At 61.2% G+C, this 23,133-nt stretch overlaps 1 protein-coding gene across 1 annotated transcript; it reads right to left on the bottom strand.

Annotated features, from left to right (window-relative positions):
* Positions 1-8: 8 nt before the first annotated feature.
* Positions 9-23,044, bottom strand: CARMIL2 (capping protein regulator and myosin 1 linker 2). Its single transcript, XM_037409333.1, has 38 exons — positions 23,007-23,044; positions 22,688-22,747; positions 21,257-21,378; positions 20,899-20,996; positions 20,205-20,275; positions 19,493-19,566; positions 18,470-18,545; positions 18,305-18,393; positions 17,840-17,934; positions 17,592-17,678; positions 17,245-17,354; positions 16,776-16,853; positions 16,340-16,416; positions 16,153-16,257; positions 15,828-15,897; positions 15,550-15,631; positions 13,900-13,996; positions 13,520-13,577; positions 12,824-12,996; positions 12,048-12,116; positions 11,331-11,424; positions 11,157-11,252; positions 10,564-10,692; positions 9,442-9,555; positions 9,103-9,278; positions 8,519-8,606; positions 7,947-8,063; positions 7,385-7,451; positions 5,930-6,180; positions 4,021-4,124; positions 3,147-3,552; positions 2,762-2,881; positions 2,390-2,426; positions 2,159-2,227; positions 1,575-1,880; positions 1,274-1,381; positions 877-987; positions 9-783 (listed from the first exon to the last, which is right to left on the bottom strand). Exons 1-38 carry the CDS (start codon positions 23,019-23,021, stop codon positions 608-610), a joined length of 4,275 nt encoding a protein of 1,424 aa, XP_037265230.1. The 5' UTR covers positions 23,022-23,044; the 3' UTR covers positions 9-607.
* Positions 23,045-23,133: the final 89 nt, after the last annotated feature.

The following is a 23,133-nucleotide window of genomic DNA, read 5'->3' on the forward strand; positions in this document are numbered from 1 at the left end:
TTTGGTCCGGAGCGGAGGTCAACGCAGGAGAAAGCTGTTTGGGTGTTGGGGTAACACTGGTGCTGGCGGGGAGGCTGCGGGGATGGCGAGGCAGGCGTGGCTGGAGCTCGGCTGGGGAAGCTGCATGCTGGAATGCCATGGCTCGTGGTCCTGCTGATGGAAACTTGCAACTTGGAGGGGAGGCTGGAGAGGGCGGTACCCCGTGGGGTGAGGAGCTGGGGTGGTAAATGGGCCCTGGTAACACTTGCTAAAAATGACTGGCTGCCAGCACTGCTGCTGCCTGCCCAGCTGCTGCCTAAAATCACCAGCTTCCCCGCTCCACAGCCTGCAGTGGCAGATGCCATCCAGGGAAGGTGATGCCACTTGGCACATCCTGAGGGCTCTGGCACAGTCCCTGGGCATCCCTGCCCTCCTGGGTGATGCTGGTGGCCTGGCCATACGGTGGGTGATGCTGTCATTAGCCGGCCCTGCGGCTGCATCCACGCCAGCCCGGTACGGAGCAGACCTGTGCCCCGTCTGCTCTCTGCACCCCAGCTGCCAACCACCCTGGCACTGTGCGCTTGCTTGCAGGGATTTATTGGGAGCAGTGCAGCAGCATGCAGGGGTGTCACTGCCCCAGGGCTGGCTCCCCCCAGCCTGGCACCGGGTGTCTTTGGTCTACGGCTGCTGAGCCTTGTGCATTTGCAACAGTTTGTGCCAGGGCTTGCAGCCGCTCGCCATCGGTCTCTGCTCCAGCCTCCGGCTCCTCCAGCCTGGCACAGGGCCAGTCCTGCGGTGTGGCACCTGGAGAGGTCACGGGTGCTGGCGTGAGCGCGGGGGGGGGACACCCTCCATGCCCCCCCCCCCTTTACCGTGGAGGGGAGCATGGTGTCTCACCTGCAGCATGGGCAGACAGTCCGGGCTTACCCTCTGGCTCAGGGAGGGAGTTGTGCTTGGTCCTCCGCCTGAGCACAGGCGACCGTCGCAGGCGCAGGGGGATGGTGCCCACTGTGGGGAACACAGCCCAGCCCCGCATCACGGCGGGGCACAGCCATCTGGCTCCCGTCTCCCTTTCTGCCTGCCAAGCCTGGCTGCTACCGGAGCTGATCCCCATGCCAAGTCCCCCTTGAGACCTTCCCAGAGCCGCAATGCTGCCATCTATCACCCCAGCACTGTGGGTGGCTGCCCGCCAGCTGGGACAAGCAGCACCACCAGGTATGTGGGATCTCACTGTGCCACCACCTGCCTCCTCTGCCGGGGGGGGGTGTGGGGTCCCACTCCAGCTCCCACTTACTTCCCAGCGCTGCCAGGCACTCGGGCTCCCTGAGCTGCTCCTCGTGGACAGACACAGCTCTGCGGCTGGTCCCTCGTGGTGCCACCAGCCGTGGCATCAGCCGGTTGTCTGGAAAAGCAACGGGGGGGGGGCGGTTGTGCCGTCGGGGTGGGGGGCCTGCAGCACCCCGGCCTCCTGGCAGCCCCCCCAGCACTCAGTGCTGGGTGCTTGGGTGTCCCCCCTGCTCTCCCTGCCCAGGGGGCTCCAGAAACGGGCCCAGTAGTGGGATGGGGGATCCCCGTGGCAGCTTGTGCATCCCTACCTTCGGTATCAGGCGGGGTGGCCAGGGCGCTGCCGGCACCCACCTCCCCACCATGGCTGACCCTTCGTGGCAGCACTGCCGCTGTGCTTCTCCCTGGCCGCGGCAGGCTGCTGCTCCAGCCCTGCCGGCCCCCTGGCTCCGGCAGCCCGCCGGGCTCGGCCAGGAGGAGGGGGCAGCGGGGCTGGTCGGAGCTGGTGCCCAGCGGCTCGGTGGGCAGCTGCCAGCCCAGGGCTTTCCAGGCTGGCCGGTGCTCAGCCGTGCCACCACCGGGCTCCATCGCGGTGGCTGGGCTGCGGAAGGGTGCATCTATAGGGAAGGAAGGACAGAGCTGTGGGTGCCCGGTGGGGATGGTCCCAGGGGATGGCTACTGGCACTGGGAACCAGCCTGCAGCCCCCCAGGGACCAGGCAAGGGGCTGGGATTCCATCTGCCATCACCAGGATTGGGCATCCTGCCTGGGTGCCCGTGCCCACCAGTCCCTCTTGGCTCCAGTCCCCACATAGCACTGCTTGGTACTAGCAGAGGGGACAGAGCCCTCTGCCCGGGGGGCCTGTGTGACCCCCCTAGCACCCATGGGTGACCCACCTGTGGATACGGAGTGTGTGCGAGCCTTCAGGGAGGGGGGAGAGTCTGCAGAGCTGTCCACAATATCCCCTGTAAGCACAAGCCACAGGCCAGCATCAGTGAGCTGGGGTCTGCCCCGTGCCACCAGCACCCAGCCGGGGGGGACGTGGTGGGATCCGCTGCTGGGAGCCCGGCTGTGCCCACCCGTGGGTGCCCAGCTGGGCGGGCATTGGGAGGGATGCAGCTCCTCACCATCTGAGCCAGCTTTCTTGATCTCGCTGTCTTTGCTCTGCAAGGGGAAAGAAACCTGCTCAGGCAGGGGGTCAGGGTGGCAGTGCCCTCAGGGGTGATAGGTGGCAGAGGGCAGGGTGCTGCCAGGCTCCGGGGTGGCTGCAGGGGATGGGTGCATGCCAGGGAAGGACAGACAGACACCATGCAGTGCATAGAAGCCCACATATGGGTCCCCCTGGCAGAGGGCTGGTTGACAGGACAGAGGCCACGGGCAGTGGTGGCACAGAGCTGGGTGCTGCCAGTCCCGGCTGGGGGACCGCCATCCCATGGACCGCCACCTCCACCCACCCTTTGCGTGCAGGATCTGTCCCAAAAGTGGAGCTGCTCCCCCACCTGCTGCTTCTTGCCCTCAGCGGCTGGGCCCTTGGTGACGCCGATGCGGTGGAGCATGACCTGCACACACTGCTCGAAGGAGCCGGGCAGCTCCCCCTCGCTCTTCTCCAGGTGCCTCTTCTGCAGGACAGACACAGCGCTGCCAGGGGCACAGCACCCATCTGCGGGGTACCCATGCCCCCAACCCCAGCCATGCCCCCAGGAGGTGGAAGCATGGCCACAACCCAGTGGGGATGTCCCCAGCTATCACTCTGGTCGTTGTCCGTGTGTCGCCCCCCCCCCAGCAGTACCCAGCTGACTGTGCCCTTGGGAGGGAGCAGCTCTCACAGGGTGAGCTGAAGAGCAGGGTCAGCAGTGGTGGCTTGGTGGCGGTGACAGCACTTACTTTGTCATGCCTGATGCCCAGCGCATCCTCATCCTCCCCGGACAGCAATATGAGTGACTGGGATTTGCCCTCCCGTGAGTACTTGGGCCGGATCCTGCGGGCAGAGTCGGGGGTCTGGCAGTGCTCAGGCTCTGCCCGCGGCTTGGCAGCGAGTCCTCCCTCCTCCGATTTACTCAGCGGCTTGCCCGCCTCGCCCGCCTTGCTAGGGGCTCGTAAAATGTCACTGAGCATCGAGCGCCTGCTCCTGGGGACAGCAGGTCCACCCTCGGGCTCCTTCTCACACCTTGAGCCCCGGCTGGATTTGGGTTTCTTGAAGGCAAAAAAATTCCCGATTTTCTTCTTGAGGGTGTGGGAGCCAGAGGTGGCCAGAGGGGCTGATCCCGGGCAGGTCTCCGGAGCAGTGGGGCTGGGGAGAGAAGCAGCGTTGGGAAAGGTGAGCTCCGTGCTGCTGAGGGGCTAGGGATCATTTTTTTCCCACCTTGCCCACCATGAAAGGATGGACCCCAGACCCCAGACACCCCACCTGACGTGACAGTGTCCTGGCAAGGGCAGCCGTTCCTAGCATGGGACACCCCATGGGTACTGCCCCATTGCCTCCCCATTATGGGAGAGACCCCATGGCCCCTTCTCAGGCTTGTGGGAGTGGAGTGCTGGCTGCATCCTGCACCCCATGGCTGCCACCCCAGCCCTCTTCCACCAGCCTTGTCCTTGGTGATGCCCCTGGGTGTGATGTTTTTCCCAGCATCCCTTTGGCACTGGGACTAGCAGTGTTTGCTGGGTAGGTAAAGGCAGGGGGGGTTGCCAACACCCCAGGGATAGGTGTGTGCCAGGGTGCTGGGTGGGTGTGGGGCCCTGGGTACCCTCCTGGGCTTACGGCAGTTCCTCTGTGATGAGCCTCTTGGCAAAGAAGTCCTCCAGCCCCTCATCCACGCGGGTGATGCTCCTGTCCTCACTGTTCTCGCAGGCCACGGGCTGCACCTGTGAGCAAGCACAGCCATCAGCCCGGCACAGGGCAAAGATACCCCCATGCATGAACAACGGTCACCCACGCCTGTGCACAAGCAAGCGGGTGACCATGCAGGATGGGTGCTGGCACCCTCTGTCTCACTGTGCATCCAGCATGAAGGCAAGACCATGGTGTTATCAGCTGCATCCCAGCTCTAATCCTGCTGCACCCCTGGGGCATTGGGAGCTACAGCCTGCCCCAGGCTCCCGCCAGCTCCTCACCCTGCTGTGCAGGCAGGGCAGCTTAGCTGTCAGCCCCCTGCACCCTGCTGGGTGCCACCTGTGGGGTGCTGGTGGCTCCCCAGCACAGTGGCCAGGGTATGGCATCCATACACACTCTGGCACACATGCCTTACACACAGGTAAGGTGCCTTTGCCCCTCCTTCATGACATGCGATGGCAAATCCTGCTGCAGCCCTCGCAGGGCTGGGCCAGGTCTCCCACCCTGCTCTCCCTAGGGGTGTCCCTTTGGCAGCGATGCTTCCTCCGCTTGAGCGCCAAGGAAGGGACACCCACGCTGCTGGTGGGTGACGGAGTGGGTGACATGCATGGACCTGTGTCTGCATCCTTCAGGCTGGTGCTCATCCTCAAGTCCAACCCTGGAGTGCCACCACAGCCTGCATGAAGGCTACCCACTCCATCCCCATGGCAAAGCAGTCCATGCCATGGCTGAGCCTTCCTCCACAGCACCTTCCTCACCCCAGCATGTGGCACCACATCGGTGGCTTCCTGTTGACGAGAGGGAGGTGCTTCGCCATTGGTGGCATTTCAATCCATAACGACTTTGCTTTATGGCTGGATTGATGCCGCTCAGGACCTGTTCCAGCCATCCAAGATCTGCTCTCCCCATCACATCACATCCATCAAAGCCTATCCTTGCTCAGAGCTTGGCCAACCCTGGGTGCTGAGCGTGCCCATCCCATGTGGACAGACGTGCCAAGGTGGTGGCCCCCAGGCCTGCCTGGCCCCTGCCAGCCACCAGCATCACCCTGCCTGCGGGGAACGGCTCCTGCCGCTCCTCTTGCCCCACAGCAAGCGCTGGTTGGTCCCACCATGGTCCGAGGGCAAGCATCACTGCAGCCGTGCAAGCTGAGGCTCTCTGGCAGGTGGAAGGATCCAGCTGCATCACAGTGGCATGGGGACGAGGTGATGCCAGCAGGATCCGGCCCAGGGGACGGCAACAGACTCCTCTGCTGCCTGCACCCAAAAGTTACTTTTCCTTTGGCAAGGGGGCTGCGAAGGTGGGATCCCCAGTTGCTTGCCCTTGGGGGGTGGGGGGTGGGGGGGCAAGCGGAGCTCGCCCCACCGCAGCGGGCAGAGCCCCACCAGCAGCACGGGGGCCACGGCGGCTGCTGGCGCTTCGGGGCCGGGGGGTCTGGGGGGGGTAGCGAGTGGGGCGCAGGAGGAGAGAGGAGCCGGAGCCATTGCCGAACGCCGGCCCTCTGCGCCCAAACTCTGCAGGATTTTCATTCCCTCCCTGCCGGTTCCCACCGCTCGGCAGCTCCCGGCGGGCAGCAGGAAAGGGGATGGATGATTTCCCTCACCCCCCTGCCCACCCTTTTGGGCTGCCCCCCTCCTCCGAGGCGGCTCCGGCAGCGGCTGGAATGCGGGATAATTAACCAGCCGCGGCTCCGCGCATCTCATTTTCCTGCCTGGTAACAAATACCGAGCGCAGTAATTCACCCGACTGGAAATAAAATTTAAAATAAAGAAAAAAAACCCCAACCAAAGAACCCCCAGCACCCCCCCTCCTCCTTGCCCACTCCCCCCTCGCTTACATTGGGCTTGCGGGGCGGCTGCCGGTGGCGGCGGTTGGGCCGGGGCCGGGCCTTGGTGCAGTGCTCCAGCCGCTGGCCGGCGGTCGGCAGGTCCATGAGCGCGGGCGCGGCGGGCGGCGGGCGGCTCGCAGGCTCCGCATCCTTTGTGCGGGCAGGGCGTGCCGGCGGCGCGGCGAGGCTGAGTGACGGCGGCGCCCGGTGCGCCCGCAGCCCGCTCGCCTCCCGGCCCGCCGGCTCCAGCTCCGAGACACCTACCGGGGGCGAGAGGGCCCCGCTTGGCACCCAGCCTCCCACAGCATCGCCCACGCTCGGCGGGGAGCACCCACAGGGGGTGCGGGGGTGGGGCTGCGGGGGTGTGTGTGTGCTGTGGTCCCCCGAGTAGATGCTGGGGGCGGAGGGGCAGGATGCTCCGGCAGGGACCGAGCAGACCCCCACAGCAAGCTCTCAGACCTGTGGCAAGTAGCAACTGGCCGGCACAAGCGCTGCCGGTGCTGGTTCGGCAAGCGGCACCCACAAGTGCACCCCATTTTGCTCTGCAGGCAGCTGGATGGGGTCAGGGTGCTGCTGGGCTCAGGGACTCAAGGGATCAGGATGCTGCTGGGCTGGGGGACACCAGGGGTCAGGGTGCTGCTGGGTTTGGGGACTCAAGGGATCAGGGTGCTGCTGGGCTGGGGGACACCAGGGGTCAGGGTGCTGCTGGGCTGGGGAACACCAGGGGTCAGGGTGCTGCTGGGCTGGGGAACACCAGGGGTCAGGGTGCTGCTGAGTTTCAGGGTGCTGCTGGGCCTGGGGACTCCAGGGGTCCCCTGGGGACACCTGGGTGCCAGGCACTCGGGTGTAGTGCAAGCTCTACTTCAGCCAAAGCCAAGTATGCATCACAGCCAAAGCCCCATAAAGCAGAAGTCACCCATCAGCTGCTCATTGCCTTTGCCCCCTCTGGATCCTGCCCCCTCCCTGGGCACACAGGGCTCTGTGGGGCAACATCAGCAGTAGGAACAGCCCTGGGCAATGTCTCCTTCCCCTCTGTGCCAGGCTCCCAGGGGTGCTGGGCAGGTCAGTGATGCCCATACCCAGGGTGGTCCCTGGGATGGCAGGAGGAGATGCTGTGGCATCTGCAGTCACAGACTGCACCTGTCTGGCTCCCACCCCTGCCTGGCTGTGTGGAGAGGGAGCTCAGGGCATCTACCCCCCTGCCCATGGGCACTGAGCCAGCTGCACCCCCAAAACCAGCACAAGAGCAAGCTCACAGCAAGCTTTGCCTGTGGACCCACACCACAGCACCAGGAGAGGCTCTCCAAAGGGGCCAGATCCTTGCCAGGTGCTGCCTGCAGCCTGTAACGTCATCACAGAGAGCTCTGCCCATCAGGCTGCTGCGAGTCCCTCTGCCATGCCCTGGTGGAGGTGGCATGGCACACACTGAGCCACAGCAAAGGGAAAGCCATGCGGTGACCTTACTTCTCACAGTTGGCGTGGGCCGAATGCTCCTGAAATTCTTATTTTTCCTCCGCAGGGCCATCTTGTACTGCAGGGAGAGAGGGACGGCGGTGGCTTTGGCATTGACAAGCTGGCTGTGGTGAGCAGCATCCTGCCAGTGTCAGCCAGGCTTTGCCCGGTGATGGGTGCAATGCCTCCATCACCCCCAGGGCTGCACCCCCTCATCTTGGTCTGGCACCAAAACCACCCACGATGCCAGATCGGATGCTTCCCCAGCCAGGACCTCACACTGTGCTCGATCCCAGGTCCTGAAGCCACAGCCAATGGAAGGGGCTGTGTGTGGCTGGGACCAGCCCAGGCCACCACAAGGACACGCTGTCGGTGCTGGCAGGGCAGGCAGCATGGCCAGGCAGCCTAGCAGTCCCATTTCCCAGCACTAATTGCCTTAGTGCTGCGCTGGGTGGGTGCTGAGGGTGCGTGCACCCGGAGAGGCTGAAGCATTAAGCCTGGCATCATCTGGTAAGGCGGATGAAAGGTGGTTATAGCGTGGGCATCACGCAGCGGCAGTGGGGTCAGACCCTACCTCCTCCGCGGCGAGGTCCGGAGGATTCCTGCCCCTCGCTGGTGCAGCGGCATCATCCTCAGCCAGCTCCGGCAGCAGCGCCGGGAGGTCGAGCCCCTGCCTGGGGAGGCTCTCCACCTAAAACCATTAGGAAATGCTTAAATTATCCCAGGGACTGAAGTGCGCCCGGCTGCCCTGCACGCTCTGTGCTGCTCCGCTCCCTGCCCGTGGCTGGGATTTGTGAGCGGATTTAGGGCTGATTAGCTGGTGACTGGCCCCAGCGCAGCTGCCCTGTGCCGCCCCGGTGCACGAGCAGCCGGTGCCCGGCTTCACCCCGGCACCCTCCACCACGCTGCGCTCCTGGCCTTCACTCAGGATTGTTAATGCTGCTGTGACTGCACCAGGAGAGGATTACCTGGGAGGAAAACCAGCCTGGGTGGGAATTGTCCTGCTTCCCAGATAGCAAATCTGTAGTCATCGCGTTTGCTGGTGCCTGGGCAATGCTGAGGTACCCAAATCCCCATCTGCACCCCAGCCCCACATCCCCATCCCACATCCATGTTCTGCAGGTGCTGGCAGCCCCCAGCACTCACCAGTTTGCACTGGGCAATGGTTAGGTCTCCCAGCACGACATCCACGATGCAGTCAGCCATGGCAGCTGTGACGGACAACTTGATTTCGCTGGGAGTGGAGAGATGGGCATCAGGGCCAGCACCCACAGCCCCTGCAAGCCACGGGGCCAGCCCCCCCAAGGAGACCCTTGCTGGGGAGATGGATGCTCAGCTGTGGCACCCAGAGGGGCACCCAGGACATGCCCTGGGCTCCGGCTCACTGCGGGCATGCTGCCGGCGCGGGAACGGGAGCAGGTGCTGGCTGGGATGGAGGATGCTGAGCACATTCCCCCATTGATGGTTGGGGCTCCCTTCTGCCAGCCACAGGAGCATGCCTGCAGGAACATCACCCCACAGGACATCCCAGCTCCCTAGGGACACATCCAAACTGGATCCGAGTGGGAAGCAAAGCCACAGCTGAGAAAACACTGCAACAGGATCTAGAACACCACTGCCACCACCGTGTGGGGAGGGGAGTAGTTGGTAGGGAGCCCCCCAAATCCTTCTCTGGCCCCATGGGCGAGAGCCAGCTGTGGAGCAGGGAGGAAAAATGGCACGTCACCCACTTCAGCTTGCTGAAGACATCAGTGACCATCTGGTCCAGGACAGTGCTGAGGTTGAGGTGGTCCTGGAGGTGAATCCGCTCGGACATGGCATTGACCAGCTGGTCCCTCACCCCGCTCTTCTGCACCACAGCTGGGCACAGGCTGTGCGCTGTGTCCAGCACTGCCTGCATGATCGCCTGAAGTTTGGGGGGGAGAGGGGAGTTTTCCATGTCTTTTCTATCAGGATACATATGGTTTCCAGGAGACACCATGTCCCTTATCCTTGGGCTGAGGCTACTGAGCATCCCATGCTGCTGACAGCTCCCCACTCCCCCCTGGCAGATCCCCCTGGGTGCCCACCTGGATTTCCCGGCTGCAGGTCTGCAATGCTTCCTCTGTGAGACACTCCAGCTTGTGCTGCAGCTTGCCATTCTGGTATGGGGTGTTTCCTGCTTCGTACAAGAGGGGCAGGATCTGCCATGGGAAGAGAGAAGGTGTGGATCATCCCATGGCGCCTCATGCTTGCCTTCCATCCTTCAATGCGCAGCCTGCATCCATGGCTGCCCCATGGAAGAGTGTCCTGGTTTTGGCTGCAAGAGCATTGCCTGCATCAGCTGGGGAGACTCAGTGACCTCCTGCCTTTGCCAGGCCAGGGTTGGGTATCCTCGCCCCTTGTGGTCCCTGTGTCCCCCAACCAGACCCTCAGCTGCTCCCCACCATCCACTGACCCTCCTTCCCCTGCTGCTGCCCACATCAGGGAAGATCCTTTCCCACTCCTTCACCACCTTTCCACCATCAGCACTGTCCTATTAAATCCTATATCCACCAGATTAAGTACCCAGTGGGCTGCCAAGAGAGCTGGGAAAAAGGAAAAGGAGGTGGTTTGAAAAGAAGTAGAGGAGGAGGAGGAAGAGGTGTGATGGGGAGAGGGAAGTGAGACCAGGATCAAATCAGGGCTGACAGCGTGGGGAGCTGCCCAGCCAGCACGCTGGCCTTCGTCAAGGGCTGGTGGAGCATCCTCATCGCTGGGATGAACCCAGCCAGGGTGGGATGTGGGTGCCCCAGGGAGGGACCCCTGGGGGATGTAGGGGGTGTTTCTCACCAGTGTGGGTATCGGTGGGTTGCAGGATCTGCCCAGAGCTGGAGCACCCACCTCTCCCAAGGAGGGGTGCACGGGCAGGGGGTGCCCTCGCTGAAGAGGGGGTGTGCTTGCAACCCCCACTTCCCAGAGGATGTGCATACAATGGTGTGCCTCTGGGGCGAGGGGATTAAGAACATTTTGGGCCTGGTTCAAGAAGGGGATTCAGAAATTTGCAGCTGTTCTTTAACGTTCTGCAAGTGCTCAGCGATGTGCATCTGTTGCATTGATGATCCTTGTGTTCCCTGACTGTCAGTTATTATGTCATTAACTAATCGATAACCTGCTTCGATCCCGAACTGAAGCCAGGGAAGCTGAAGGGTTTCCCGGTGCGGTGGACTCACGCTGATGGAGAGGTTGGCATTCCTGATGGCCTCCTCCGCACAGAGGATGTCTGCCTCCGCCTCCCTGCCTGGGCAGGCGCTGAGGATGTCGACATGCTTCTGCACGCTCAGGCAGATCTCATTCACCATCTGGAGCGCAGAGAGGCTGTGTCATGTGTCGGTGCCGGAGCAGCACTGCCAGTTCCCCTCCTTGCTGTGACTTTCCCGGAGAAGGATGTGCCAGACCTGCCTGATGGGGCGGGGGGCACACAGGCAGGATACTGCCCCTCAGAGCATCCCTGCCTAATTACCAGGGGTGCCACATGGCAGGGATTTGCTTGAGAGCATGCACAGGGCACTGGGAACATGCTGCATGGGGTAGCTTAGCAGTGAGATATCCCAGCATTGCATGTGCATGAAACACATGGGTGCAACCAGGAGGGTTCCTTGGGGACATTCTTTCTGCCTGGCCCCACTCATCTCCCTGGACTGCTCTGCCCTCCACTCAGAAAAGGTGGAAAGGCCTTTGTGCTGCTTGCAAGAGCTTACAGGAGCTAGCCAGGGTTGTTTGGGGCAGGGGAGGGCAGCCCCACGCAGCAATTTGGCCGGCAAACCTGTTCAGAAGAGGTGGTGAGGATGCCCTGCTGCAGCCGGAAGGTCTGCGTGGGCAGCGTGCGCCGCAGCTGGTTCCTCGTTAGGCAGGACTGGAGCTGTAGCAGGCAAGAGGCCGTGAGCAGCCAGTGTCGGTGGCACCCAACCCCGTGCCCCCCAGCCCGTGGCCCCCCCACCTTGTGCACCGCCTCCTCCGTTTTCTCAGGGTTGCTGCGGTATGCCTGCACCACATCGCTCATCGGCAAAGGCATCGACTTGAGGGTGTAATTCCTGCCAGGCAGCACAGGGGTGAGCAGGTGCTGCGGGACCCCCCTCAGCCTTGCGGGGGGTCATCCCCACCATGCACTTCCCCGCAGACATAACCAGCCCAGAGCCCACCCACCAGCAGCCTGGGCATTGCTGCAGGGTCCAGCCCAGGAGGTGGGGACGGCCAGAGCCTGGCCCCGACCGGGCGGCAGCAACCACCCAGCCAGGCTCTCCCTCTGCCCCGCAGAGAAGCAACAGGGCCAAACCCCGGAGCTGCTGGTGTGCTTGGCTGGTGGGCAGCCTCTACCCATCGTTCACGGGCAGGGAGCAGCAGAGCATCACATCTCCACCAACAGCAGGTCCGCCCGTGCTTGCTGGGGACAGCCTGGGGTGACATGGGCTGTGCCAGCTTGGGATGCAGAGCCCAGGGGAGACCCTGAGGTCTGTAATGAAGGTGCCACCACCGAACGGGTGGTAGGTTGCTTTGCTGGCTGCAGAGGCCGAGCAGTGGACCAGCTGTATGCAACTGCGTGATGCACTTGCTGCTTCAAGGGGACAAGAGGCCCTGGGGATGGTGACATACTGGTGCCAGAGGCTCTTTTGCATGGTCGTACCAAGCCAGAAGGACCAAGCTGCTCCCTCCTTACCTCTCCAAAGCCTGAGCCACCTCCAGGAGCCCGTGGGCAGTTGTGTTGTTCCTGTCCCAAACCACAGTCCTGCAAAGTAAAGGACACGAGTGAGCCCTGCCTGCACCCACATCACCCCAAAGTTGGTGCTCACCCACTGGGTGCCAGAAGGAATGAGCCCAAGGCTGACCCCAGGTACCAGAAAGCCTAGAAATGGGGTTAAAAATCTGAATCTCAGTATTCAAAATGTAAACTTGGACTTTGCAAGGAGCTGTAAAGCATGTGGGTGCCTGGAGGGAGTGAAGGGCAGGGAGGACACAGCCAGGCCCCATCCTGCTGGCAAGGGCAGATGTCCCCCAGAGGAACAGCTCTGGCTGGGAGAACCTTCCCCATCCCCTGTAGACACCCCTGCCTTGCATTTGAGAGCATGATGTGGTAAAAAAATGGCATTTTAGGAACTGATGCCAGTGCATGGGTGAGGGCAGTGACTGCAAGGGCCTGGCTGCAGCACCACGGGCTGTGCAGGAGCCTGGCAAAGAGCTGGCAAGTGCCAGGGCTGAGCTGCTCCTCTCTTGCTCTTCACACGTCCCCTGCCAGCACTGCCAGATGACTGCCATGAGAGGAAGACACGGCCACAGCATCTGACTATGCACCAGGAATGGTCCAGGGCCACATCTGTGGTCACCAGGGGCCGTGATAAGCCCCCTCCAATGGCATCAGCACCACAACCAGAACCACCATCCCAGGGACACCCGGCACGAGGTGGGAAGGGCACCCACAGAGCAATGTGCTGCTACCTGAGCTTCGTGTTGATCTGCAGGGCCTTGGCTAGCATCTTGGCCCCCGTGTCCCCCATGGCGTTGCCACTGATGTCCAGAGCAATGAGGCTGGTGTTACTGCCCAGGGCACTCAGCAGGACGTTGGTTCCCAGCTTGAGGCGTGATTCGGCCACAGACAGGGACTGGAGAGGCTAGAAAGGGGACAAGGAGGGGGAGAGGTGGCCAGGACACACGTCAAGACGTGTGTCACCCTTGCTGACACAGCCTCCATCCCTGTCCAGTGGCCACTGGGCTGGCAGTTCTGTGGGCACCTGGTGCCGGTTTAGGAGAGCCCAAGTCACGCCGAACCCCAAGAAACAGGAGGGCGACGGGTGCTTTAGCAACACCCTGGATTTAGCTCAGATGCCTGGCAGCAGTGAGGAGAAAAGAGGTTTTTTTGGAAAGCTGGGCTCCAGCCAGGTTACACCAAGCCTGTCCTCCATGTCTTCAGCCAGACACAGCCTCCCGCTTTCCCAGTGGAACGGGAACAGCTCTCTGTCTGAGCTTCTGCTTCAGATGGAGGAAAATAAGAGCAGGAGGATTTGAATGGTGGGGGGAGGGGGGGAAGTTTGCTCCCAGCCTGTGCTGGAAGGGATCTGGATGGGACCCTGGCACGGTGGTGGCGGAGGGTGACCAAAAGCATGAGTGGGGTGTCTGAAGACAACCCAGACTTACGCAGTCATCCTCCTGGGTGAGCTGGACAATGCGGTGCAGGACATCCAACAGCCCCTCTCTGCGGGAGAGGGGAGAGGCAGGGGGTTACACGTGCACCCCCCGAGGCCATGGGGCAGCCAGCAGAGCTCTGTCCTCCCTCCCTCTCTTGCCTGAGGCTGTGACCTAGCCCTGCAGTGCCTGCGGTCCCATAGGAACTGTGCCAGGAGCAGGTGATGTCCCCCCACGGTCCCAGGCTCCCTGCTGGGCAGGAGCGGGCAGGACGGGCAGGCAATCCCAGGCATTCCCAACCAGCCCACAGGCTTTCAATGGCAAGAGAGGGTTGAGGTGGTTGCATGGTGCCAGCATGGCTCCTGGCCTGGCTGCTCTGGCTTTGCACTTACTTGGATTTGATGTTGAAGTTCTTCCCCAGAGAGATGTGCCTAATGGACTTGCTTCTGCCGATGGAAAGCACCAGCGTCACCATGTCAGGGTCAAAGCCTGCAAGAGATGGGAGACACTCACAGGGGTGCTCCAAGCAGTCCACAGAGGTGGCACCTAGGTGGTATCTCACAGAAGACCTGAAAAACCACCAAGCTGCCAGCGTGGCATGCTGGAGAGATGCCCAGGGAAACTCCTGAGCATCTTCCTGCTCTTCATGGCTCCCCCCAGAAGATCGAAGACCTGTGCAGAGCTGGGGTCCCTAGGAGTGACTCCAGGGAAGGAGCACCTGCTCTGGGGCCCCCTGCTCTGCCAAGGCTGTGCTGAGCCATGGGGAGCACTTACGGAGCTAGAGACGGCGCTTGCTTTCTGCCATCCTGCAGGAATGTGCCCTCCATCACCCACCCACCACCCGGACAGCGTGGGAGAGCTTCTCACAGCTTGCCTGCAGCTGCCTCCACTCCCATCTTCACAGCTGCAGCATCCTCAGGGAAATTTGGCAAGCAAAGGTGACATCCTTCCTACGGGGCAGGGATGTGGGCAAGGATCTGCTCACCCAGCTGCTCCGCCAGCCAGGACCAAGAGGCACCGAGACCCACCTACAGGACTGTCCCTCCTGTGTGGAGCTGCTCTGCTGGGAAAGCCAGAGCCAAAAGCATTTTTCAGCAAAGGCTGGCAAAAATTTTGGATGAGACCATGAGCTTTTGGAGCATCGGTGGCTTGAACAGTTTTTTGAAGGACTCCAAACCACATCAGCTTTCCCAGAGCCATCTGGCTGTCAAGGAGCTGCATGGTCTGCTGGGAGATCTTAGCAAGGCTGCTTAAGGTCTGGAGCCTTTTAGGTGAAATTCAGAGCTGGCAGAGGTGATGTTTGTGATAATTAGGATTGCTCGTCCATGGCTTCAGAGGCCATGGAAGGACAAGTCTAGCAGCAGAAGCTGCAAACTCTTGTAGAGAGGTGGGAAGAGTTTCAGCCCAGGGAGACCTTTTCACTGCTTCAAACCCTGAGCTAGCAACTTGAGACCGCCTCAAATTCAGTGAGCCGAAGAGGCTTGCACCACAAAAGATGCGAAATGAGAATTTTTGGCAACTCCCAAGGCTGGAGAGGATGAAGAAGTCACCCCACACCCTGTGCCAGAGAAGCTTTCTCTGAACAAGGGGAGAGGCAAGGGCCATCGCCGCTGCCTACCGTGGGATGTAATGCTGGAAGGTGATGGAAGAGGTCTGGCACACTGGGAAGGACATCAGTAGATGGAGAAGAGCACTTGGAACGACTGCCTACCTTGGGGAAGGTGGGGTGGGGGTGGGGGTGGTTTTCAGGGGTAAAAAGCCATAAAAGCCTAATAAGGTGGTAATTTCTCAGGCAGGGATCCAGTGGTGACCACTGTGTGCCTCCAGCCTACAAGACAGCCTGCAGTGCTGCAGCTGCTGCAGGACTTTCACAGGTGGCGAGTGCAGTTCAGTGTTCCTTTAGCCAGCGCAGGCAGGGGCGACAGACCCTGCCCATCTCCCTGCGGGCTCCCCCACCCTCACCAGGTGCCGAGGCTGAGCCAGCCTCTGCCAAAGAGGCCACAGTGTCTGGCCTTCTCCCAGGTGGGGAAAAAGCAACCTACCGTTGTCAGACAAGTCCAGGTCACTGATGGAACTAGCATCAGGGATGAGATCCTGGATGACTTGGGCCCCCGCTGATCTCAACTTGGAAGAAACAGCAAGACATCAGTTCAAGGGGAGGCACTGAGCCCTGCGAACAAGATCCTGCTGTCAGGAATGTCACCCCAGCCCCACGGCAGACAGGGCATGGACCTTCCCCGCACAGAGAGCGAGCCTCCTCCACTGTTTCAATGGGACCCCCTGGCTGGCCTGACGGCACCCATGGGTGCTGGCCCCTCACCTCGCAGTTGCTAAGATCCAGGTGCAGGTCACTGATGTGGCTGTTGTCTGCCAGCCCCTGCAACAATGCCCTGAAAAAGTCACCAAAGCCACCCATCGATGTGAGCAACGGGAGCACCAGCACCCACCATGGAGCACCCCACAACAGTTCAGGGAGCGTGAGCGGGGTGCTGGAGAAGACATGCTTCCCAGAGCTCTGCTTCTCACAGCTCCATCCATCCTACCCGCCAGCCCTTTCAACATGCAAAGCACTGAGCGAGGTCCCCCCCTAGACCATGCTCACCCCAAATCCATTCCTCTCGGTAGACTCACAGCCCCCCCCTCACCTTACAGCATCTGCTGGCAGCTTGGTACCTGCCAGGGAGACGTGGCTGAGGGCACAGGCCTGCCCAAAAAACTCCTTGATGTCAGGGGAGATGGTTTTCACCCTCCTGAAAAGGATGGGCACAACATGGCATCATTTGCCCCCCAGCTGGGTGCTGCACTCCCCTCCCCACTGTCCTGGGGCCTTACTTGTGGGAGTACACATTTTTGGAGAGATCCAGATGAACGAGGCTGGTGTGGCACCCATGGACCAGGGCTCCAAAGATCTGCCAGGGTGGGAACATGAGCCATGTTCAAGGAGGACTCAGCTGGTGCTGCAGCCCCTTGCACAGCTCAGGGAGGGATGGGAGATGGGACGGGACAAGCTATGAGGGGTACTAAGGGGGGGTGTGCCCCATGCTGGGGTTCCCTTCTTCCTCCTGCTGAACCCCGAGCTCCCCACCCACCCACGGCAGTGGGCACAGAGCGGGACGACGCTGGGCTGGCTGCCCGCTGCCCCACACGCCCTGTCCCCGCGGCCCCGTGCCAGTGGGATGGGTGGCAGCACCCCCCAGCAGCGCAGCACAGTTTCAGGAGGGGGCTGGGGCAGGGACTCCTGGCCACGACCCCTCGCACGGTTACTCACAGCATCCAAAGGGCAGTCCGTGCCGGCCAGGCTGAGGTGGCAGAGTGAGCGGCACCGGCGGAGGAGGCTCTGCAGGTTCTGTCAGCAGAGGGGGCTCAGTGGCTTTGCACAGGACCCCGACCCCCTGCCAGCACCCTGCAACCCAAAAATCCCAGCTCCAGCCCCCCTCCTCCCTCCTGCTGAGCACAGGGATGAATCCTGCACAGAAGGACCCAGCCCCATGCTGCTCACTCCTGGGATAAATCCTTGCTCCAGGTGGCATCTCGCACCCTCCTGCAAGGAGATGCAGGGGGACGTCCCCAGTGCATCCCTCAGCTGCTCCCAGGTAGGCAGGGAGGTGCTGCAGCTGTGACTTCCCTGTCCCTGGGTGCTGCAAGGCAGGGCGCAGACCCCAGGAGGCTGAAGCCATCCAAACCACACTGGGGACAGAGCCCAGGTAGTGTCACCACATCACAGCCTGGGCACTCACACTGATGTCGCCGCCAGCCAGGGTGCCAGGGTTTCCAGAAAGATCCAAGTGCCGGAGGGAGGAGCCAATGGCTTTGTTATCTGTGAGAGCCCTGCATAACGTGCTTATACCTGCCCCAGGAGAGAGGAGGATGTCTGCAGGTCCCCTGTACTGGAGGGAACCATGGGGCAGACAAAGGGACACTTTCCTACAGCTGGGGCAGCAGGACACCCTATCCTTGAAGATGCCCTTTCCAGGGTGTCCCTGCAACCCCTCCAGCCACCCCTTTGGTGCCAGCCTGGCCCCGAGTGCTGCCGTGCCCAGCCTCCCAGCGGCACCTGGGCAGGGAGCGGGATGCTGGGCTGTACCTCTGGCAGTGAGCGTCGTCCTGGCCAAGCTGAGGCTCTGCAGACCCTTGGGACTCTTCTTCACGTACTGGCTGAAGGCAATGATCCCTGATGAAAGAGCAGAGAGCCCTGAGGGACCGTGCTAGTGCAGCTTGGTGTCCATCCCACCCCGAGTTCCAGTCCCTGGTGGGGGACAGCTGCCAGTGGGATCTGGAGTTGAACATCAGTTCTCATGGACGTAAACTCATCCCGGCTCAGAGGTTGGGTACCTCTGTCTTCCAGCTGGTTGCCAGCAAGGTTGATAGTGTGCAAGACAGAGTCGGGGTGGTTGCTGAGTGCCTGGGCCATCCTCTGTGCAAAGTCACTGTGGGAAGAAGGGTCACTCATTGAGCAAGGTATGGCCACGTCCAGAAGATGTGGCCACCAACCCTGTAGCCTTACAGGGAAGTGCCACCAGCTCCTGCCTGCTGAACGAGTTGAGCTGGCTCCATCTGAGGAGGCAGCAGGAGAAAGCAGAGCATCTCCAAGGGTGGGATGCTTGGGTTGAACAAGGTTTTGCAGGCTGTAGGGGGTCTCTGCTCCCAGTGGAGCATGCTGTGGCTGGGACGAGGCACCAACACTCCCCTGACACTTGGGTGCATGGACTCCCCTCGCTCCATGCACGAGGGGACCACCACCAGGCTGCTGAGACCCTGCTCATAACCATGCCAGCACCCTGCAACAACTTTGCTTACGCTTTCACCCCGCTGTTTTCCAGCACCAGCTCCTCCAGCGTCACTGATTTGCTGAGCATGTAGAGCAGCTGCTCCGAAATTTCTTGGTTCTGGCAGGGGAGAAGAAAGCCCTTCTGGAAACCTGGCCACCTCCGGCGCACCCGGTGCTGCAGCACTGGCACTCACCAGCCTGAAGTCCTTGCAGGAGACCTTGGTGAACCACAGGTTGAAGGACAGCGCAGCGACACTCAGCGCCACATCTCTGCAGGGTGACAAGGATGACAGCATCAGGAGCCAGGCTGAGCCAAACCTGGTCCTAAACGGGTGCCCCAAGACACCCAACCCTGGGGTGCCCCAAGAGTGTTCAGTGAAGCAGGAATGGGGTCCCTGAGTTTAAGGCAGCCCACACGGGGCTCAGCTTTCCCAGATTATTCCCTCAGGGAAAATAAAATTAATGTAAATATTTGCATGCTTCTGTCAAAACCTCTGGTGGTTTTTTTTCTTTTTAATTCTGAGCTCTCACGTAAAGAACAGCACAGGTTTCGCTTGAGTGGGAACAAATTTCTTTTTGACTTCTGGGTCCAAAGACATTTCAAAAGCTGTCTCCTTTTTGGCCAACTGCACACAGATCCTCTGTTCCCCAGAAGGCTCAGCCCAGAACTCTGACTTGCTATGCCCCAGCGCAGTGGCTGCCTTCCCCAAGCCAAGCCCTTGCTCCACCTTCCTTGGGATGGAGACACGGCTGAGCCCCACTGGGAGAGCTCTGGGCACAGCCTGAGCCGGCGGCACTGCTGTGGGGTTACAACAGATGTCTGGGGGGCTGGGAGGAGCAGCGTCAAGTTTGGGGGAGGCAAGTGGCACCAGCTGCTTTGCATAGGGAAACACCTGACAGCCACGAGCTGCAAGAAGCTGCCGTGATGTTTGGTCCTCACGCCTGTAAGCAGCCCACAGGCTGGGTGAAGTGTTAAAAACAAACGGGGAAGCTGCCCGGCCTCCCGGGGCCGTTGTCCCATGGGATGGGGCTCGTGGTGTCTGGTGCGGGGGAGCATCAGCCTGCAGATGTGGCATCCGTGGAGCATGTAAAGCAATAAAAGCTTCTAACACGAGCAGAGGAGTGTGTTGGGCCATCCCTGCATCTACAGCAGGCAGGATGAGGACGAGTGCTCAAGCAGCAGAGGGCACTGAAGGCAGCATGGCTGGCAGACTGACCGGCTCTCCAGGTGGCTGAAGTCCAGCAGGTTGAACTCACGGCAGTCCTGGCTGTGGTAGATGTTGTCCACATCCTGCCCGGATAGATGGACACATAGATCAGGCTCAGTGACTGGTCTTGGGGAGGGCTCGGGTGCTCAGTGCTGCTGGAGGGAATTGAGCCCTTGGAGACCCTCCCTGGGGAGCTCCTTGCCCAAACCCTCCCCTGATGCTGTGGCTGACCGGGCACATGTCCCACGTTGGTGGGACAGCTCGGTGGGTCCTGCAGCACTTCTGCAGGGACTGGCCAGAAGAAGGCAACACACCCCCAGGGTGAGGACAATGAGGGTGTGGGAGAGGTGGGCTGGAGTCAGTCCCAGAGGCAGGGGGGGACAGCTGGTCCTGCTGTGGCTGGGTCCCAGCCAGCTTCTCCTCTGCTAGGGACATCCAGCAAGGTCCCAGATTTCCTAGGGTTCTCCTTACATGACAGTCTTGGAACAGCATCTCATCCCCTCTTGTACTTTGATTCCACCCCAGCAAGGAGCAGGAGGTATTCAAGCCAGGCAAAACTGCAGTTCCCAGCTCTGGGATGTCCCTGGTCACTGGGGTGTCCCAGCCCCGGCAGCCCCACAGGGCTGCTGCCTGCAGCAGAGGCACCCACGAGCATCCCACTTCCCTGCCCACCAAGTGGCACACGGCAGCTGCCGCTCCTTGGTGGGACAGGCCAGCTTACCCACTGGATCTCCTCACGGAAGGCGAAGCCGTTGTAGTCACATAAAGCAGCGTAGGTCTCCGAAAACCCCCCTATGAAGAGAAGGCAGCCTTGCTGGCAGGCCTGCCACAGGAACAGAGCGGAGAGCTTTGGGGAGGGCAGGAGGCAGGAGAGGGGCAGCGGGGGCTCAGAAGGGGTGGCAAGGGTTCTCCCTGCCCTCCTCAAAGGGGCCAGAGTGTCCTGCGGGGTTTACTGCCAGCCGAAATGATGGCGCAACTCAGGGGGCTGCGGCTTGCTTTGCTTGATCCGTATGGATACAAGGCAAGGGGCACTGCTGTGATGATAATGGAGGTATCCTACTTCAGACCAGGCTATGGGAAAAGCCCCGGCTCTGCAGCGATGCCACGTGACGGGGGTGGAAGCTGCGTGTCCTCACAGGTGGAACTGAGCATCCTTGCCCCACAGCTGTCTTGTTCCTTTCTGAGGAACTGCGGCCCCTCAGACCTGCTCCTGCCCCGTGGGATGGGGTGGGCTGGCGGAGAGCAGTCCCCTCCTAGCAGGGCTCCTTCTGCCCCAAGCCACCATGGGTGCCCTGCCAGCAGGGGTGGGGGCTGTCACATCAATGGGTGTTGGGCTGTGATGGTCCCCAGGGTGCTCCAGCCCTCCTGGAGATAATGTGCCTGGGGAAGATGTGTGTGGGGAAAAAAGGGCTTACCGCAGGGCCCAGGGCTGCTCTGCAGCATCTCCTCCAGCGAGTCCGTGATCTGCCGGATCCTCTCGTACAAGTTGGGCGGGGAGTTCCTGAGCAGCGTCCTGGGGAAGGACCAGAGGGGTGTGGCAGTAAGCCAGGAGAGCAGCATCTCCATCACTTTATGCTTAGTTACCACCCTTGTGCATAGGGTGGCCGGCAGCATCCCTCCCGATGTGATCGGGGAGCCACGTCTGGCCTCCATCACTGTGAGTTTCTGCTGTGAAAAGGTGCTATTGTGAACCCACCCCAAATTTGTGGTTTTTCTGAGCAGACGTTGATCCGATGCCTACACAACTATCCCTGAGGAGCAGCAGACCCTTACCCAGGAGATGAGTCTGGAAAGACCTTCTTAAGTGACATGGTGACATGGATGACAACTTGCTCCAAATCATCAAAGGACATGAACCGGAAGGCGTAAGATGCTGCATCTGTTTCTATGACAACCTGCATGGTCCAAAGAATAGGAGATGCCTGAATGAGCTGGCAGCACACAGCGTCCCCAAGCCCCCAGACACAACGGTGACAGCCATCGGCTCCTCACTGCAAACACCCAGCCGCTGCCTATAAACCCAGCTGGAGCACTGTGAGCACAGGGAAGGCTGCAAGCACCAGGAATAGGATAGATATTGTAGGATAAAATACAAGAAAGAGATCCTAACGTGCCAGAATAAGGCATAAACCTCCCCCAAAATTCAAGCTAAGCTGATGCAAAAGCAGCCCAAGGCAGTGGCATGAGAACAGCCTTGACTCTGCCTGCAGCAGCCACAGCTGCAGGACAGAGGTTTCCTCCCTGAATTTCTCTAATCGGGTTTTAAGGCTTTTTTAGCTTTCAGTTCCTAGCAGGAAAAAAAAAAAAAAAAAGAAAAATCCCATGGCAACACGCTCCCTAATTTAATTACATGCTGATTGAGGCGTGGGATCGGGATGACAATTATCTGCTGGCATGGCTGCAGCAGGCAGCGCGGCTGGGCTGCCTGCACCCTGCCTGCCGGCCAGCAACCCTGGGCCTCCCACAGCCCCCCCAGGGGTCTCACCACCCCCGCCACCCTGGGCTCCCAACCCCAGCACCCCCTGCTCTGCCCAGCCCCTTTTTGTTCCTCTCCCAGGGCTCAGCCACGCAGAGCCTGCTGAGCAGCAGAATCCCTGTTTAGAGGCTGGGGCCATCATCACTGATGATGCTTTAATGAGCAAAAGCCAAGCTAGAAGTTAACGAGGACTGCGGCGCTGCTCCAGCCCACGCATCCAAGCCAGGGCATCCCGATCCGCCCCTCTCCTCCACGGCTCCTACCTGCCGCACGTGCCCTGCGCGCAATGCCCCTCTCTAAGAGGATTACCAGGGTTTAAAACACCCTCTTGCTAAATTTGGCTTTGCCTCCGTAAGCCAGCAAGCGTTTGTCACCTTGTCCCTGCTGAGCAGGAGGTGCCACAGCTAGGCACTGCCTGTGGCTGCTGCAGGGGAAGAGGCACAGGCACCCACGCTCAGCCCCAGCACCCCTGGGTGCCTGCCTGCACCTCCAGCCCCGAGGGTGATACCCCAGGCGTAACAGGATTTCTTTATGGGTGACAAAGGGATTGACAGCCCGTGGAACTCTCACAGGTCATCACTGGTGGCCCTCAGCATGCAACGGAGGGGCAGGACAGCCCCAGCTCCCATGGTGGGCTCCAGGCCAGCGTTTGCTACAGGGGGATGTGGGCACAGGGTGGGGTGGTGGGTGCCCGGGCTGGGTTTGCCACGGGTGTTGGTGCCACTCACCAAGCTGGGCTCTCGCACTGTCATCTCCCTCACCTCCAGGAAGCTGAAGGTGCTGTGAATCTGTGCGTGAGAGGAGCAGGATCAGCCCCAGTGCTGATGGAGAAGCAGGACCCAAAGGTGCCCCCGGCTTCCACCCTTCCCCATACCCCAGGTGGTGCCCAGCCATGCCCCCAGCCTTCACCAGCCCCTGACTCACCCTCCTCCCCATCCTGCTCCTGGGGACTTCCCAGACCCGGTGGTCCAGGTGCCCCAGGCAGCTGAGCGATGCTCTCCTAGGAGCCACAGGGCTCTACCCTGGCACAGGGTCCCTGGCACTTACCCTCACCGGCAGCATCACCAGCAGCACATAGGCTCGCCAGGGCGTCAGCACCTAGGCAGGGGGGGGACATTGGCGTGACAAGGGACTGTGGTGACATGGCAGCCACCCCTGTCCCCTGCTGCGGCCA

This window comes from Falco rusticolus, chromosome 15 (assembly GCF_015220075.1).
Source record: "Falco rusticolus isolate bFalRus1 chromosome 15, bFalRus1.pri, whole genome shotgun sequence".
NCBI classification, from domain to species: domain Eukaryota; kingdom Metazoa; phylum Chordata; class Aves; order Falconiformes; family Falconidae; genus Falco; species Falco rusticolus.

Excerpts from the sequence above, each read along its gene's own strand:
- CARMIL2 (XM_037409333.1), bottom strand. Across the intron at positions 16,854-17,244 it reads TGGCTGGCGGCGACATCAGT|AACCTGCAGAGCCTCCTCCG; the intron begins GTGAGTGCCCAG and ends CTCTGCTGACAG. Across the intron at positions 784-876 it reads ACTGTCTGCCCATGCTGCAG|GTGCCACACCGCAGGACTGG; the intron begins GTGAGACACCAT and ends TGACCTCTCCAG.